This window comes from Coptis chinensis, chromosome 3, assembly GCF_015680905.1.
Source record: "Coptis chinensis isolate HL-2020 chromosome 3, ASM1568090v1, whole genome shotgun sequence".
Classification (NCBI taxonomy): Eukaryota; Viridiplantae; Streptophyta; class Magnoliopsida; order Ranunculales; family Ranunculaceae; genus Coptis; species Coptis chinensis.
The window spans coordinates 112,240,895-112,259,948 of record NC_141458.1 but is presented as its reverse complement, the minus strand read 5'-3'; the positions used below and the strand labels follow the sequence as shown (position 1 = coordinate 112,259,948).

General features: G+C 35.5%; 2 protein-coding genes and 1 long non-coding RNA gene across 8 annotated transcripts; 1 reads left to right on the top strand and 2 right to left on the bottom strand.

The window, feature by feature from the left end:
• Positions 1–515: 515 nt before the first annotated feature.
• LOC147513040 (Plant VAMP (vesicle-associated membrane protein) family protein) lies at positions 516–5,472 on the bottom strand. The gene is made up of 8 exons (XM_086596026.1): positions 5,188–5,472; positions 5,032–5,102; positions 4,869–4,950; positions 4,643–4,758; positions 4,406–4,567; positions 4,221–4,262; positions 2,288–2,365; positions 516–855 (listed from the first exon to the last, which is right to left on the bottom strand). The coding sequence occupies exons 1-8, from the start codon at positions 5,237–5,239 to the stop codon at positions 742–744; spliced, it is 717 nt and encodes a 238-aa protein (XP_086452152.1). The 5' UTR covers positions 5,240–5,472; the 3' UTR covers positions 516–741.
• Positions 5,473–6,191: 719 nt separating this feature from the next.
• Positions 6,192–15,979, bottom strand: ORP2A (OSBP(oxysterol binding protein)-related protein 2A). 6 transcript variants are annotated; one of them, XM_086596024.1, is made up of 12 exons: positions 15,860–15,963; positions 13,472–13,591; positions 13,229–13,386; positions 12,978–13,074; positions 12,200–12,645; positions 11,466–11,621; positions 10,169–10,336; positions 9,902–10,042; positions 9,294–9,524; positions 9,069–9,182; positions 7,157–7,332; positions 6,192–6,515 (listed from the first exon to the last, which is right to left on the bottom strand). In XM_086596024.1, the coding sequence occupies exons 3-11, from the start codon at positions 13,334–13,336 to the stop codon at positions 7,183–7,185; spliced, it is 1,611 nt and encodes a 536-aa protein (XP_086452150.1). In that variant the 5' UTR covers positions 13,337–13,386; positions 13,472–13,591; positions 15,860–15,963; the 3' UTR covers positions 6,192–6,515; positions 7,157–7,182. The 6 variants fall into 6 exon arrangements, with proteins under 6 accessions (XP_086452150.1, XP_086452149.1, XP_086452148.1 ...); XM_086596023.1 differs by lacking the exon at positions 15,860–15,963 and adding an exon at positions 15,609–15,748; XM_086596022.1 differs by lacking the exon at positions 15,860–15,963 and adding an exon at positions 14,778–15,049.
• LOC147513038 (uncharacterized) lies at positions 15,314–16,605 on the top strand. Its single transcript, XR_015215193.1, has 3 exons — positions 15,314–15,452; positions 15,565–15,684; positions 15,979–16,605. It is a non-coding gene; the product is annotated as an uncharacterized LOC147513038 (long non-coding RNA).
• The last annotated feature ends 2,449 nt before the right edge of the window (positions 16,606–19,054 follow it).

The window sequence follows — 19,054 nt, the reverse complement described above, 5'->3', positions numbered from 1 at the left end:
TAAGTCACAAGAATAAGCATAATGGTTTTAAAAGTTTATTTTTTTGGTAAACTCAACTTCAAGTGATGATAGTAAAATTAGTAGTGGATCACTGCCTCATTGGTTGGGTTAGTTGCTTATACTCTTAGAAGTCTTAACTGAAATACCCCAATCCCAATGAAGGTCTGTGGTGGAATCCACGTTAATGAAATTGCGTTAACCTGAAACAGATACCAGAGGTCTTCTACCCATACACTCAGACTTGCAAGACTGCTCTAACCATCGTGGACCTAGAAAAGTAGAATAATATCTTGGCCAGAATTCATCCAGACCAGGGGAAGGTGCAATCTAAACACCGTACACTGTTTTAGTTAAGTAATTGCATCCATCAAACAGAAGATGTGAATCTCTATTGGTCCGTTTGGGTTTTATTTCACCAAGAGCACAGTCGAACTAACATTTAACTAAATTGTGATTTACCCACACACCTTTCCCGTTTTGGTATGCAGACTTCCGAAAACATCCATTCTTGTAAGTTTAACCAACTACGAATGATGATGTTTTCCAATTAATATTTCCAATTCCATCAGCCATTCGCAATAATGAATTGAAACCCTGAAAGCAACAATACATGAATATGCACCAACTTTTACATTACCATAAACAAGAAATCCTATTACTTAGTTTCAATAATATCTAAACAACTAAATTTTCGTGTCAGAATAGTGGCCGGAAAACTGGGAGATTGTTGAGACCCCTGTCTTATGTTTTCTTAACAAGGTAACCAACCAGAATGCCCAAGAGACCAACCAGCACAACAAATAGGAAGGAGTAGCTACTAGAGCGGCGTTTGCTAATCTCTTTCCTCATTAACTCCTGTGTAACATAACAATTGGCAGAGAAAAAAGAATAATAAATAAATTGTAACTTAAGCAAAGAAACAAGTTATCAGTCACAGTATATATGCTATTTAGAGAGAAGACCAGATTCATAGAACTGAATAATCACCATATGATGACAACCGATCACAATTATAAATTAGCTGATCTTTGATCAGCATAAATCTTATAAGTGCCTATTTTCTCAAAACACAGCACACTCATTAATAGTTGGAGTTTTTGTTTCTCTTCGAAAAATACAACTGATTTGACCAAATGTTTATGTGTATAGGGTTAAACGAGGTCCCTATACCAAACAAGACCAGCTGAAACCCATTTCATGGAGTAATATACACAAGTACGTTTGCGAAACATGGGGAAACTGACTTTCACATATACCCTGGGTAAGCTTTCACATGCTTTAGCCTGGACAGCATAAATAAATAGTATGCAATAGTAAAATATTAAGATGCTCATTTATAAAGTTGCTGTAGATCCGGATGTTGGTCATGATGTTGACATGGAATTAGTGACAGAGCAGGGAAAAGACAAAGTTCGACATCAATAAGCTTTTTAAGAAAATCTATTGACTCAGATTTTACTTCCATCTATTTTAAAGTTTACGCTTGACTAAATCGGAACAATAAAATGAACTATCCATGCTCCAATAGACCCCAACTCGTACTGGATTATGCATGATTCCTACTTCCTCAAATGATACAATTTGACAGAAGGAGACCATCGGATTAGGAATTCAAGGGTTAAAAAAGCCAGTGAAAATGGTTCCGACATCAAAGAAGATCAATAATAGTAAGAGCAGGTAATGTCAACGAGCTGCGATAATATGTCAAGATAAACGAAACATTATTCAGCTAAGATGTGCCGAAAGAGAGATTTTTACTGTAATAACTGGATTCACATGTTCCTACTGAAATAAGGAAGATATGATGATCACCATGATGATTACCAAAAAGCTATGTTACATGGACACCATATTTTAAAAATGATCCGTGCCGGATACATATACACGTGTCCGGTTCGGACACATTGTATGTGATATACCTCAATTTTTTATATTTCGCCACGTCAGACGCTCTGTATCCGTGTCAATGTAACTTAGCTAAAAAGATGTGCCTAAAGAAAGTATGTAGAAGTAAATATGTTGATCACATAAATATCTGAATGCCTCAGAAGTTGGACCATTTCAGGAAACAATGAAATGTACAAGTCAAAGATGACTTCGTAGACGTGGAATCTACGAAAGTCTTGGCTTAAAGGAAGTAAGGAACTGAGAACAAGTACCAAACATCAACAAATAAAATAACAAGACACACCCTTCGCAAAAGACCATACAATTTTTTTACAGAATTACAGGGCTTCAACAAATAAAATAATCAAACACATCCTTTACAAAGAGTAATTGGACTTACCAACTCTTGACGGAATTTCTGACTTTGTAACATAGCAGAATTTTTCTCCTCGGTCAGCTTCGAGATTGTAGCCCATGCCTGCCAAAAAACAAAACATATACAATGATATATCCATGATAAAAGGCAGATATATTACAGAACTAGAAATCATGGAGAACCTAATGGAACTGTTGGCCACTACATTAGCCAATTCATTTTAGAATAACCATCCACTTTGAACCATAGAGTGCCAAATACCAAACAACTGTAAATAAGTCTGACAACTGACGTAACAAATCAAGTAGAGACATCCGTCCAATGGTGTTCAGCTTCACGTATCAGAGAATAAAAACTTCATTTACGCCTCGCAATCCTCTTTCTTCTAAAGAAAAACTAATGTGTGAGCCAGTGATACAGTGTTACGTTCAAACAACACACTCAATCCTCAGCCTATCACGTAGGCTCTAGGCTCATCACCCTTTGCACCTTGCGGCCCTAGTGTCACAGGCTTGCGCCCTAAGCTCATCCCCAGTGCCGAGAAGGTTCAACAAGTGTTATGTTTTGTAATTCCCTTCTTTCACTTAAACTATAAAACTCCCACAATGTCATATATACAAGCCATTTGTTTCAAAGTTCAAACCATCAAAACATGGCATCGTATCTAGAAATCAAAAGTGCAAACAACTCATCTTTGAGAGATCTTTCTTTAAGATACACATACTACTCAAAAGCCTCCAATATATGAATCATGTATCGCATCTTGCCAAGTTAACAAAAAAAAAAATCCCGAACCAATTTTTATGGGAAGTCATAGCTTCCAATAACTCAAGAATCTACCAAATCTGTCCATGCCCTCTTCCTATGTCTTCTACTCTCTACAAAACATCAGCCAGAACCTATACACATCTTCCAACTACAGTTGCTCACAATTCACACCACACAGACACCTGACCAAGTGGGGATGGAGTTACTTTCATATTTTTAAACAGGGACTGATTCCTAATCCTATACTTCTCAGACTTACTACTGATGCATCTATCTGTAATTATTTACACTACAATAAGTCTATAACTCTATGTACATGTTTCCTAATGGCTACTAAAAGGTGCATGCTGGCCTTTCTGTTGGTCTTAAAAATATACGCTTTTCGATTTCATCAGAATGCTAACCTCCTAGCAAACCCAAAGCACACCTCAATATTAACCAACCAACTCAGTTCTAACTAACATTTTCTTCAGATCTGAAGATGTTAGCATCCCTAACTTTTATGATATCTGGATGTTATCCAACATCTCATCCATATTCAGTTAATGTTGCTATACCATGTTCACGAAGTTCCTCCTCTACTACATAGAAGTCTTCCTGAAAAGCAAATCTTTCGATACTGCTCAGAGGCAGCCAAAATTCTCGCTCCCATCACATAAAATATTTATACCAAGCAGCTAACCATAGACTATACCCATTCTTATGAAGTATCAGATTCTGTAGAGCCTGAAGAGAACAGTACTGTAATAAAATCTCAGTGTGTTCAGGGAGTTTAGTGATTATAATTAAAACTCTGGCACAGATCATGAAAGAAATGTCAATTCTTAAGAGAGATCCTAACGTCAAGCACTAGAAAGTAGTTATGCCCAATGTGCTTGAATGATCCAAACAAATTATTATGCGCCAGGATTGCACACTTAAAACTTCTTATAGATTCTTGACATGCTGGAGCTACATGTGAAGTGACCTAGGCTATTATATAAAAGCTTCTAGAAGCCAGGCATAGGGGAATAATACTTCAAAAATGAAAGAAGAAAAATAAAGAACCAAATGTGAAGAGCCCTAGGTGTCTCATCTATAAACAGGCGAAGAAATCAAAGACTTCAAATTTATGTAGGTCCGTTTATAGATGCCAACATACATGTCCACATCTCTTTCTTACATAGCTTGCAAATTGATATTTACTCACCTCCGACGATTTCTCCTTTGGCTCTTCAAAAGATTTCGACACCTGAATTTCAGAAACCAATCAGTTGTTAACAATTTTCTTCATCAACATTATACTAAATGAGTTCGTTTACACATATGGTGTATATAAACAGTATAGTTCGAAGGCAACCAAAAAAGAGAGAACATGGGCAAAAAGACACTCACAGCATCAAACAGTGAACTGTTTTGATTCCCGTTATTTAACACAGATGCCCTAGGAGAAGTTCCCTCTTCAGATTCTTCGGGTACTGGAGAGGGTGGATTAGCTGGAACATAAACAACCCTCAATTTGAACTCCTCAACAACCTTCCCAGCTTCTTTGTTAAACTACAAAACCAACTCAATCAGCAAATTAACACCATAACACCTTAGAAAAATATACAAAAAAAATAGCCAACTAACCATTTCGGAGGATATATCCTTTGTAGTTGTACCATTAGGTACAGTAACACTCTGAAGAAGGAACTTGTCTTTGCAATTCAAATCTGATGGCGCCTCTCTTTGCGCCTGCATCGTCACTATATAAACAACCAAACCAGCTTCTAAGCAGAACCTCAATCAAGCCATCACATAATTAACATAAAATTTGCTCTGCATTATACAAAACAAAAGATGAAATCTTTAATACCTGTAACATCACATGTCGATCCAGGTAAAACAATCCCAGCATTAGGACGAACACAATATTTCTTCGGATTTGTAGTTTTAACCTTCAAAATAAAAAAACAACACATAAACTCAAAATTCAAACATATGAAAAGAATTCAAAAGTTTCTGCTGTCGTCAAGTACCTTAAAAGCTACGTATTCTTCTGTCTTGTTAGTTAGCTGTAGAGAACAAGAACTCTGTTTCTTCAATTCAACTACAACAAAAAAAAACACACACACACATTTATTAAAAAATTAAATAGAGGGTTAACTAAAGAGAGAGAGAAAAAAAAAAGTTACATGGGAATTTAAGTTCTGAAGGATGAATGCTAAGAAGATCTCTACTACTCATCTTGTTTTTCCAGGTGTGATGAGATCGAAGAAGAAGAAGAAGAAAAAGTTTGGTTTTTGCTGCTTTTGTTTTGTTTACGGTTCTTTTTTGTTTTTGGTTTTGAAGTTGACTAAAGTAACCTTGGTGGGGGATGTGATGTTTGGGAGATAAGTGGTTGTGTTTGGAGGGTGAAAGAGTAAATGTAGATTTAATTGTTTGGAACTTTGGATGCTATGTTGAGCAAACAGGTGGGCGCTATTAAGTTTGGTAAGAATAAATTTTATGCGTAGTTCGAGGTGGTCCCCACAATAAAGACCGTCGATTCTTATCTAATTCAACCGAACTTATTTATTCCAACATCGGTAAAAGTACGAATATAAAAGACACGTGGATTTCTTCTTTTCTTTTAAGACCGGTCTACAAAGACTCAAAGTACAAGACGCTGCAGCAACTCCGAGCTTCTGGGGAGATGTATTGCTGTATCACTGCAGTAGTTAACGACTGGAGCTGGCATATGGTTCGGTGTATATATATGTATGAGACATTTTCCAGTGCAATTTGAGTATGAGACATTTTAATATTTTATTCAGTAAGCAAATCGTGTCAACATAGACATAGACCGCATTTAGACAGTTCGTGTTGATTCTTATTGTGATCTTGGTTCAACATATCATTGTGGTGGTTTTCACTTTTCACTACCCCACTCTTTGTTTGATCTCATCGTCTGCTTATAAGTTATAAAAGTGAGCGACCACGAATGAAAGCTCCATAGAAGATAGGTAGATTAAGCTCGACTAGCCACTAGTATAGGAGTCGACTCGTTCAACTTTCCATGAAGCACCAATTTTGACCAAATTATGACTCCATATGAGAACTCGGGGGGGGGTATGTTGATCCACCCAAACTTTTATTTAAACAAATTGATACACTTTGTCGAAATCTTGTAAGTTATGCGTCTGCGAGTTGCACTGTATATTTGTAATTTCATTTTATTTCACAAATTACAAATGAAGTGTTAAACAATTGAACTGGTGAGAAAAATGATAATACAAAAGAACAAATTAACCCCTCACACATGAATCAACTTGAAAGATTGTTCTATCATTACACAGACTACAAAAGAATATTCCAGGGGTCACGCTATGCTCAAAACTAGCTTTGTCAACTTTGGCTTCCAACTTTTTGGTAAGAAGACCGCAAGGAAAAAAAGAAAGGGAAAAAAATCCGCAATGAGCAGTGAAGAACACCTGACAATCAGAGCAGTCTCCTGGACACTTTTATTCCACTCTACATTTATCTGCAAAATCATGTATGTCGTCATAAAAAAGATGTCCATTTGCAAACCTACTAAGATAAACATTGGGTCACATACTCTATAAGCCTCCATTAGGAAACTAGAAAATTAACAAAAAAAAACATTACAAATGCTATGCAGAACACATGTTAATTGAATCAGGGGATCCAGCAGGGATCGCTACATGGAATTGCCGAAAGCTGCCTTTGAAGTTGTGGAAATTCTTCGTTGTGGCAATGTTTCATTATTTTTCAATCACATACGCATAAAAGGTAAATAAGCAAAGCCATACATATGTTTCACTAAATTTTAACGTATGCAATATCCTCTGACAGACATATCAATAATTAATGCAACTTGCAAAGAATTTAAAATTAATATTTTCCACAAAATTGAGGACTTGATTCATCGGCATATTTGACACAAGCAAAACTAGGGGTATAAAGTCTCTGAAAAGGTCAACTTGTATTTAAGGATTATCCAATAGTTTATCAATGTAGCAGTACTGGCATATCTGTACTCCGTTCTGTTTCTTTTCCCACCCCTGAGTTCATAATCGATACACCTTAGTGGAACTAAACGATAAAATGATGAATAAAAATTCTCTTTTTTTAATAAAGAAAGTAGCATCGACAAATACGCACCTGTCATAAGGCTTCACATGCATTTCCTACAAGAATTCACCAAAAATTTGTGGGCATTCATCCCATTCTCTACGCTCTCTTGCCTCCCAGTACCCACCAATGTATCGGAATGATCCATTGTCGGGATTCTTCTCAAACCATCTTGGCTTCCATCCATTTTCCTGCAATTTCCTTGACTGCACAAAGATGACAACCATGTGATAAAGCCTATGCGATATAATCTTAACTCTGAATGTTAAAGTTCACATATAGATTTTAACTTAGATACCAAAATTTAGAGAGGGCCCTAATATCACAACACAAGTGTTGTAAAAGGGCCTACTACAAGTTAGTTGGATACAATAATCATTCAGATCTCAGCCAGGAATCTCAACCTCACAATGGCCATGACAAAAGTTTCACAAACAAAATGTGTAACAAATCCATTTTTAAGTCCTTAACAGATAATGGTTTGTCGAATTTTAATGGACATATGCATATCCAACATTTCATGCAGTCAGTGCGTTCAATATAAGTTTTAGCTTAGACTCCCTTCTGCAAGAATTATGGCTTATAAATGAAGTAAAACATGGCCAAATTAGGATGTTGCAATATCTTCTAACCCAAAATGGTGTTCACTCTTTTGCAAACTTTAACTGTTCTAGAAGGAAAGAAATATAGAAGATGCAATTAGCAAGGAAACAGGTAAAGTCAGGTAAATATATTTTAAATTAGAAGCTCAATATCATTAACGCATTTGCCTATAGTTTTAATGGTTTCAGTTTTGCCTCGAGAGTTCCCTTCCTCACAAAATTGAGATGGAATCTCAGTTGGAAAACATGTATTACAGGGGGGGAAGGACAATTTTGCATGCGCGCAAAATATGGGGAACATTGATGCTAAAGACAGACACATTCTTTATTTAGGCTAGCGACCAAAATATTTCATTCCTATCAGGTAAAAGACAGACAAATGAGGCTAACTATGGGTAGTATAAAGCAGAAATCAGATATGTATTTTATGAAGCCACATTGACACGGATATGTGTCGTTGTCTGACACGTGACCTATATGAAGTAGGACATTGGGACACAGCTAATTAAAAAGAAAACTATTACTATTCTTTAGTTACACAACTAATTTTTGAGCTCAAGACCTTACAAAGAGTCTCCCTACAATAACATAACAATAAAAGTGGCATATCATTGAATTGCACCTATGTTTATAAATTATTTTCTTAGTCATTTACAGTATAGAAAAAACCAATTTGGAAATCTGTGCACAACGTGTCCATGTGTCCGACACGGATTTTTTAAAGAATATGAAGTGTCCATGTTACCTAGGTATTTTGACTATTTTCAAATTTCAACAAAGCTCCAGTTTCAAATAAATCATGCAGCAAGTCCCTCTTAGATTTTATACCTGCCCTATCCATATCTCTTTTAACTAAGAACTTTAGTATATATATCAGACAAAACCACTCTTCGACAAGAAATAAGTGTCCACATTTGAACATCTTAGCATCTCCGTGAATGGATAAAAGCATTTCAGTTTGGTGAACAGATGCAGCTTTTAAAGGTTGTATGGTGCTAAAGCAAAATAATAATGGTAGTGAAAGGTATTGAATGGACGACATCAATTTTACTCTTTCTATCTTTCTTTCTTTTCTTCTTTTTTGTTTTTCTTTTCTTTTTTTTGGATCAGAAACATAATTATAATTGACTTCTAATCAAAGAGTACAACATGGGCATTTATGTTGCATTGTTGCTACCAAAAAAGACACGAAGTGAGGGAGATCCTAAAAATACACAATCCCACCAGTTTGCACTAGAAAGAGCCTTATAGAGTTGGAAGTCCAATGAGAAAGAAAGAATGAAACACGAGTAGGCAGTACTATATAGGAGTTGTTATAAAAACAGAAGATATAAACATACCATCCTTTGCCTCATCTCTAGACGCAACTTCTCTGCATTCGCTTTCTCGTATTCCCCATTCTCCAGATGTCTCTGATCTGGTCTAAGTCTTGAATCTGTGGGCGGGAGTTTCTCCTTAACCCATTCGAAAAACACGTATCAGAAAGTCTAAGAACAGAGGATTGAAGATGATAAGAGGAAACATAGACTTTGAAAATAACTTCAGTTAAGTAAAATCATTTCTACCTGAAGTCCCGCTGTAAGCTCATTTAGGGTTATCGCGAAGGACGTCAAATTATACCGAGTAAGATTAGGAGGGGGCTTATTCCTCTTCCACAATAGTTCGGCATTTGTTAATGGATTAGAATTCTTGTTCCTGGCAGAACCATCTCCTTTAGTGTAATACATGCTGTCATTCCACTTTCCAAACAAAGATGCAACCTTGTTTCCCATCGCATCTTCAACAGAACCCTGTACCTGAGTAGCACAACAAAATTCAACTATTCACTTTTATTGGATTTAGCCCTGCCAAAAATAGATATTGCATTAGGTTACACCAGGTAGAGTTGAAATTGGTTAAGTGGGTGTCCCCTAAGAGTTGCATTACATAGACACACTGCCATTCAGTTCCATAATTTATTTCAACAATCTTAACATGAAAATTTTATTTTCAATGGTCAAAAGTATCTGCCAGGTTATTCACTCCTAACTGATTCAATCAACTATTAGCTGGGTTCAACAACATAAGTATCCTCTAAGATTATTTTCTAAATGAATGGTAATCAGGTAAGATGGCATGAAGTCTCGTGCTTGGTGAATCAGGACATCTTGGGTTTTAAAATATATTTAAGCACCTGATGCGGGTTCCGTTCGAGGATGGACTGCTCTTTGAACTTGAGTTTGCATGAATGTTGACGGTTGCCCCTTATGTGCATTGTTCCATGATGATCACAATATATTTTACCGAGGATTAGATTATAAATTGCTGTTGTAACCTGAAGATAGATGAACAAGTCAAGGATAAAGAAAAATAATAAAATAAGCAAATTAAAAATGTTATAGATAAAAGATTCTTTGACATCAGTAGATGTCCCGTGTATGCACTTGCAAGAATCACCCACCTTATTCCACTGAAAGACCTCTCCATCATCAAACTCAAGAGTCAGGACCCCAACAGGATCAAGTTGTATAGATCGCCCCCAAAACTTAGTCCTCAGATTGCTGTCACCAGAAAATTTCCAGCCTCTACCTTCACAATGGCAGGCAATGAGCGTGGGATGGTGACTTACCTGTTTTCAAAAAGGTTAACTTATGAATTGACAGTGACATACAATGGCTTTTTTTTAGGTTTTGGTGTTTTACAGATCTATAGTTAATGTACTTTCTATAGCAATAGCTGCCCAATAAAAGATTTGTGGAAGTCAGTATTTGAACCTAAATTTCAGCTTAATAAATAAATGATGCCCCTTTACCAATGTTACAGGTACCTAAAATCTAGGACATATCCGTTTAAGAGACAAGACACGACAACTCATGATTTCAAGTAATTTTCCCACAGAGAACAAGAAATAAAGGAAAATAGGGACAAAGAAATTTGTTTACCATTCAATTAAATTAATCAATCTTATCAAAGACTAACTAATTTTAGATTCAAAAATAGGACGGACAATACTAAATTCCCAAATCCTCTGACACACTTTTAGAAGAGACCAATTCACCCTGGGATTCTGGGAGAAGATACCGACTGCAGCTTTCTCTCTGTTACACACGTACACCATCTTATGCATCATATGACGCTTTGAATTGTTGTTTTTGAGATGTAACAATGAGGAAGCCAAGCTTTGATCTCTGTTCCTCAAGGTGAGATCCAATCTCCTTGAAGATACCTTAAAACTTGTGAAGAGTTGAGCACTTTTCTAAAAGAGGGAAAAATAGGAAAACTAAGAATGGCAAACTACAAAATGAAAATACTGTGCATCTTGAGTTCTTGACCCTAGAAAACCTCTGCATATCGGAAAACTGACAGCACTGCTTTTTGTGTAAAAATAAAAAGATCTTGCTAACGGTTGCTTATGCATAAATGATGTGTATACCCCCAAGTTAACGCTGCAAAGTTACAACCGCTTAAAATCAAAATTACGTAGTTGATCCAAAAGGAACTTTACTGAGTTTATTCGATTAAAATGTCCCATATACAAAAAAAAAGTTAACTTCTTATTGATGAATGCGCAACAAGGGGAAGTCAGCTACACTTCATGGTACGAATAAGTAACCAAACAATAGATGTACGACAGACGTCAATAATATACAGTAACACGTGTGGAAAGATGAATATCATCCCTTACATAAGGACAAAAAGTTTGTTAGAGCATCAAAGTGTTTCTGTACTCTAGTGGTGCTTTACTCATCCATACTGACCTTCTCAGAGAAGAAGCGGATCCCTTTATCTGGGTAGTCGGCCTCATAGGTCTCCCCTAACAAAGGGTTGAAGGGTTTACAGTGCCTGCCCTCAGAGGAAGCATATCCAGAGACCGCAAAAGCAGCTACATTAAGTATTCTAAGTAGACTGTTTCCCTAGAATTGCAATACCAGCATAGTGTTAGCAAAGATAGTGACATGAACACCTAAACAAGTAGGATCATACAAGTGTTGTATGAGTTATGAGAATGCAATTCCAGTTAAAATGACAAAAGGGCGACCTGTAACAAAAATATCTTGATCAAAGAGCTTTCAAAACGGTAAAAACTAAAAACTCTAAAAAAATCTCTCAACCCTAACTACTAAATAAGAGAATAAGTACATGTGAATCTGTGAGGAAAATATGTAGAGAACTATATGATGTATCTTGTTGGCGGAAGCTTCAACAATGGTTGTACATCAATTATGATTAATGGAAGAAACACCTAAATCTAGGGTTTAAACCTTCAAACATGAAGAATGAAATAATATTCATAAACAACATCTAACAATGAAGGCCTAGATGCCTTTATACAATGCCTTTATACAATAAACTATATTCTTAATTCTATTTAGAAACCAAAATAGAAACCTTCCTAAATAACCTAGATTCTAGAACAAATAAGAAACTCTACTAATTCAACAAGACTACTAATAATATAATTAGAAGCTTCCATGCCCATGCATCACTATACCTTCTTTCCATGTTCATATGCTCGATCTAAGAGATGGGAATACTCCAAGTCCTCAAAGCATTTCTGAAGGGTTGATATTGGCTCATTAAAATAAACTGGAAGACAAACTTGCGTCAGATCCTTTCCTACATTGTCTTTGATCATCGACCAAAGGCTTACACCTTTTTCTTTCTCCATAGGATCAGGAAGTTTCTTCCGTCTCTCAATGTGTGGATACCTAGAGTTACTTAATTCTGATTCAAAATGCATCTTCTCAGCAGTATCTATGTGATCTTCAGCTTCTATACAATTATTTACATGGTGTGTAACACCAATTATAGACCCACAATTAGCACTGGAATCAGTAAAATATTCGTTTGTATCAAAGAAGGACGCCTTGTCTTCATCTGAACTCTCTTCAAGCTCTTGCCTTTCGATATCATCAGAAGATTCAGTTGTGCTGCACTCTAAATACCATAAGACGATGTTATTGGAATTCACAACTTCAATTATTCATCACATAGATGAGATGGAATAGTCCATATATAACCAAATATGTCTAGTGTAGCCAACATACATAATGAAATATGACTTCAACTAAAGAAACTACGTCCTAAATTGCCCAAGATGGTAAACCTACAACTCAGGTCATAACGTCATACAAAGTTTGAAAACTGGGATTCTTAACTTGGACTACGCTATAACACATTTTCATGTGAATATTTGTTTGGACCTCATATGCCAATGTCCTCATCTAAAGCAAACCCAACAGGACATGGATAGAGAAGTGAACCCATACCACTGAACTTTCCGCGCCCAGAGCTAGTGTATTCCTGTTTTGTCAACTGAAATTGGTTCTCATTTATTCCAGAAGCTTCGACTTCAGTATTAGCTGCCTGCACATGCAGTATGGAGTTCTTAATATTCGCAAGATGAATGACACCTTTAAGAAAAACTATAGTTTCGTGCTATTAAATATCTCATGTAAGGATTGACCCATTATAAAGATCCATTCTATAAATCCACAATGACAAATTGTTAAGGTAATACCTCCAATTGCCTTAGTGTATCAAGCAAGTTGGATCGTTCTTCGCAAAGAACTTTTAATTGTCCTTGTAACTCTGAAAATTCTGAAAGCACAATCTGTTCACAGTCCATGACAAGTACCTCACTGATTCCCTCTTCGAGTAGGCGCTTTCTGAGCTTTTCTGTTGATATAGATATATCATTAGGAATGAGTGAAAGCTTATCATCATTCAATGGACTCAAGGAAAATAGATTTCGTGTAGACACCAAGGCCTGGATCCAAGCCACACGGTCTTTCTTTGAATCAGTTCTTAGATGGAGCGTCTTTGTGGCAGTAAATATGTAGAACCGCCTATCGTCTGATTTGCTCTCTCGAAATGATGAGATCTGGATGAGTATACAAACTTACTTAGCTTATACATCAATTAAGAACTATATCAGCTGATGTTATAAATGATTAATGAAGAAATAATCTTGAAAGATATCAAAATATTTGAACCAACCATGCAACCAACAATTGATAGCACCCAATTATACAGACTCAGACCTATACAGACCAGCTATATCAACTATACTTGCAAGACAAACACTATACTTGCCACCTTGTGTTTCATCCAATTCTCTGCAAATATATATATGCATGCATAGCAAAGTAAATTAATATAAACCATCTTTGTACAGCAAGTATAGGGCTGATAGTGTCATTAAAATCTTATTTCCAAGACATACAAATATCAACCAAATATGTTTGCGAACAATTCAATCGCAACAAATTTAATAAATAGAATCAGTAGTCATGCCAATGCTGCCAAAAAATTTTACAGACTCACAACATAGTCAGTTAGTTACTCGGGGAATATAATTCTCATTACATATTCTATAGTCCCAGAAGCAATATAAATAATAAGGTCAGTGAAACACTACCAAACAAAAGCCAATTACATATATAAATGATATGAATATTTCAAAGCTTTGAATTCCAATCACCAACTTTTTATGCTACATCCGAATATCCTAAACCAAAATCCATCCATATGAACCTTCCACAAAATGCGAATATTCAAAACCAAATTCTATCAATAAGATGAACCTTCTGTGCAAATTCACATTCAGGATAAAATGCTATAATATGTTCGATGACAGTGGACGATTCCCTTCACCACATTTATTATTATTACTTTTCACTCAAATTATTATTTTGCTGGGTCAAAAAAATTGGTGGACACAAACAGCTTCAGAATTTTTCCAACTTAACAAATAAACTTAATCAAACCCCAATCATTCAACATCAACTTGAGAACATAGGGACTTGACTTCTGTTTAAGAAGAAATAATGAAAACCTTTGATAAACCATCAAAAGACTAAAAAACAAAAACAAAAAAAAGTAAAATACAACCAAACAAGATGCTTGCACAACCACTAGCATTTAAAATAAAATGGCTGTGGCTATACTCGTTTCTGCCTATTTCCAAGAGGCAGCAGAAGGAAACAGTAAAAAAAAAATACGAATAAAAAGAAAACCTACCAGGCTACCAAGAGCACTAAAACTAATAAGAAAGAAAAGAACCCCACCTGAAGCTTTTCAGCTCCACAAGATTCCAAACCGAATCACCAAGTAAGTGAACAGAAAAAGTTGTCAAAGTAGACAGAAATGACCATAGTAAAAGTTTCACAAACATTAGATCCACCCATTTTCATCATCATCATCATCATCATCATCACCAACTTGAAAAACAAGGAAGAAGAAAACCCTCAACTTAAGACGAAAAGATAAGAAGCAGAAAACTAGAGGTGGAGGAGAGAGAAACGTGAAGGTGAAAAACAAAGAAAGAAAACGAAGCAGTGATTGTGACTGAGTGACACACAACCCCTAAAGAAGAAAGCAAAAGAAAGAAAAAATAAAATACCCTTGAAACCCCTACAACCCCTACAGTATAGCCCCTAGGCTTGTATACCCTACAACCCACCTGCTGATGTGACCCACTTTCAGATCAAAGTCATAAAACAATCAGTCTGTAAAAATAAAAAAAAATAAATAAAAAAAAAAAAAGGCAGTCAATAAAGTAAATTTGATTCCCCCTCTTACCCTTGAGAATAAACTCATCAGAATCAGATTGATTCCAGAAAAGAAAAAAGAGGAAAATCTAAGTGAATGAATCAAATCTACAACCGAACCGAAAAAATAAAAAAAACAAACAACACACTTCACTATCACTTACAGATTTCCAAGAAGAAACACCCAAGTGAGTAAGTAACTTTAGGTCTTCTTTAAAGCTCGGTTTTCCAAGAATTCTTTTTACTGAATTTGGACTGGTTTTAGTTGTCTCTTTAAATTCAAATTTTTTTTGGCTTGTAATAGAAAACTATTCTGGCAACACATCAAATCAACTTGTTCATTCGTACCTTGAGATGAACGAAACCAACTGATGATTTGTTATGCTGCTCCTGCTTTCTTCTTCTACTACTACTACAAACTCGAGTAAGTCTAACATCATCTCCAATAACTCTAACATCACTATCAAAGTTTTCCGATCTTGGAATTTTTGAATAAGAAACAACTCCATTTTTTACTAGAAACCATCTAGATCTCCATCCTTTAGAAAAATTAGTCCATTTGTATAAAACTCCAGCAACATTGTTATTAACTGCATTACCTTCAGATCTTGTTGGTGGAGAAATTCTTGGTGATTGATTACTTTCCAGTGTTATGCAACATAATGGATGCATTTCTTTGACCCGCATTTTTTTTTTTTTTTTTTTTTTTCTGATCTAGAAAAAAATGGGCTGGAGCTGGAGAGAGCTGGAAAGCTTTTGAAGATAGTTTAGGGTTTTATAGTAAAAAAATCTGGAAGAAAGTTTGTTAATAATGAATTAATCATATGTGAATGGTGGTCAGTGAAGGATTAAGTTTGTTAATTTGATGTGAAAATCTCGTGAGATTTTGATAATGATGAGATATTGATAGGGCTTTAAATAACTAGTCAAGGACTGCAGAAGGTTAAAAGAGTTATAAATGAGACATTTACTGCGTAATGATGAAAATTTGTTGGGCGGGAAATGTTATATCTCTAGTTCTTGGTGTTGTCATAATCATTTTCGTGTCACGCGGGTTTGGATCCATGATTACGAGTTTGTCCCAGTTGTTCGTGTGATAAATGGACTTTGGGCAACTTGGTTCAGGAAACCAGAACAAGGGTAACATAACAACGTTGTGCAGGGTCAGCAGGGATGAATGATTGGTATGGATTTTTGTTGACCTTTGACCTCATCTGTTCAGCTGTTTTTTACTCTGTTTCTTCACGTATTCGTCTTATGTATATATGTCATCAGAATTATACTGTAAGAGGTATAATACCGGCCTCTTAATCTAATAATCTATCCGCCCTTGTACTTGTGAAAACTGAAGAATAAGATAAGAACTGTACATGTCACTAGCGTAGGGTGCAGAAAAACGTATTCCTATATTATTATATCCTCTTTAGTCGGTCGTTTATTTTTAGCAAATTTATAGACTTGTTTCCTTTAGCCAAATATATATCCACAACCACACGAATAACATATTTATATGTTCTACTTTTACGCGTCAATTACAGCATTAACTTCAGTAAAATTATCAAGTAATTCTTCGCTACCAAAGAATCAAGTCCTTTTTTAAGTCCCTGGAACACACACCTCATCGTACTTGAATTTTCACTTGGTAAGAAAAAAGCCACTATAATAGGAAATTAAAAGTACAACGGAAAAAAAACTAAAATAGTCAGCCAAGGAATATGGTGATGTATGCCGTATACGTAGTTCTATACTTCTATCCTACAGTATTTTTCAATTCCCCAACTTGAGTAACAAGATCATCAGATGTCGCTGGTTGAGGCTCACATGTGGCACGCCGATCGACTACCAACGCTTCGCATACGTAATTTTCCCTTGTGAGGAAATTCGTGATATAAAATTTCTGGAACACAAGCTTCGCCCAGACTACAAAAGACTCTAACCTTGGTTATAGCCCAGCCGTGGGCCTGGATACTCATATTTGGATTTGCAAAATGAATTGGTGGATTTGGAATCAGTGTACTGTGCTAATGTAACTTCTTGTGGATTCGGTTTGTATCATCAACTTGTGAAGCTACATGCTAATATGCTATGGCTATACATTTTGAGTTTTTTAACACTTTTTTGTTACTAAATTGCCGAAAAAGAAAACGTATAACCCAATGAAGGGGTGGGCAATGGGCTGGGTTGGGTTAGTCCGGTCTTAAACATTTAAAGCCCTTCAGATATTAAGGTTGAATTGGCCCGACTCTAAAGTCAGCATAGTGGGTCTGGCCGGGTCATAAGTCTAAATCTCAAGTCCTAATCCTACTCTAAGTCCTCTTTAAAGGCTTTAGGTCGGGCTTTAGGGCCAGGCCTATATATTTTATTTTTTTTACTATATCAGTTTTAAAACTCATTTATATTACAAAAATGTATAATAATCTACAAACTCAAAGTCCCTCCAATCTAGTAATAATCCTGGATAAGTCTAACAATTTAAAATGCACATCCACAATCTAATGAACTGAAGAACATCGAGAGTTCGGAATTTGTTCTTCATTGTACTCAAACCTCACTAAAATTATATTTAACATTGAAATACATAGACAAATAATTATATTATCATTTTAAAGGAAGAATAAACATAATAGTTTTGGTTAAGGGTCAGGAAAATTGTTAAACTGTTTCTAATATCATAAATTGTTTCCATAATAAATTCAAACAAATATAATATTATCTTTATTCTAATTTAAAAGTGATTCAAGTTTTGTATGTGGAAATGAAAACATTGGCTTTTGAACAAGTGATGGAGAAAGGTTTTAGATTACAAATGTCATTTTTCTAACAAAGGTTGTTTTTTTGTTTCTATGTTACAAATGTATGCTCTGTATTTCGTTTTAATGGTGTGGAAGGAAACCTTTAGTTCTAGACTTGGCTTAGATGTGAATAAAAATATAATTTATAAGAATTAAGTGGAAAAAAAAAATTGATAATAATAAGTTATGGACTTTGACTTGATGATCAAAGGAATAAAGTCATATTTTTTATTAGGCTAGTGCTCATTATTCTTCATGATTGCTAAGTTGACAAGTTATTGGAAGTACCCTTGAGTGTAAATGATAAATTACAAAGGACAATGTTATTTTAATTGAAATTATTTAACAAAGAGTTGGACAATTATAGTATGTGTATTTATAGTGAAAGTGTGAAACATGGCGGTTAGGGCTTGATTAGGGCGGGGCTAATGAGGGCTGAATTAGAGTTGGGCCTATGTTTTAGAACCTTAGCTCTAGCTTTGCTCTAGAAGACATTAGGGCCGAGTTAGCCCCACCCTAAACTTTGTGAAGACTTTAGTTGTGAGAGTTTTATAGGGCTTAGAGTCGAGTCGGTCAGAGCCGGATTAGGTTTGTTAGGCCAAATTCCCACCCCCATAACCCATCATCTGTTTTCTTAATGAATTATTATACAAGAATATTCTATTATCATTTGACACTTTTTATTTCAAGTTGGAGATTGGGAATTTGGGATCACACAAGCATATCCAGCCGTGTCCAAAAGTATAGCCCCGTGATAACTTGCTTGAGATAAGCAACATATTTTCTTAGTGAAGTGTCCAATGAAGGCTTTTCTATCTTATGTCATACTTAGAAATTAGAATTATATATCGTGAGTTTTGTAGAGGATAATCCTAACCTCACGGAGGTCACTATCAAAATATTCAACTCGTTTGAAATTTCTGAGCTTATGAAATTATCTACAATTCTAAATCATTTTAATTTAAAAGCAATTGATTTTGCAGAAAATCCTAATACTCGTTT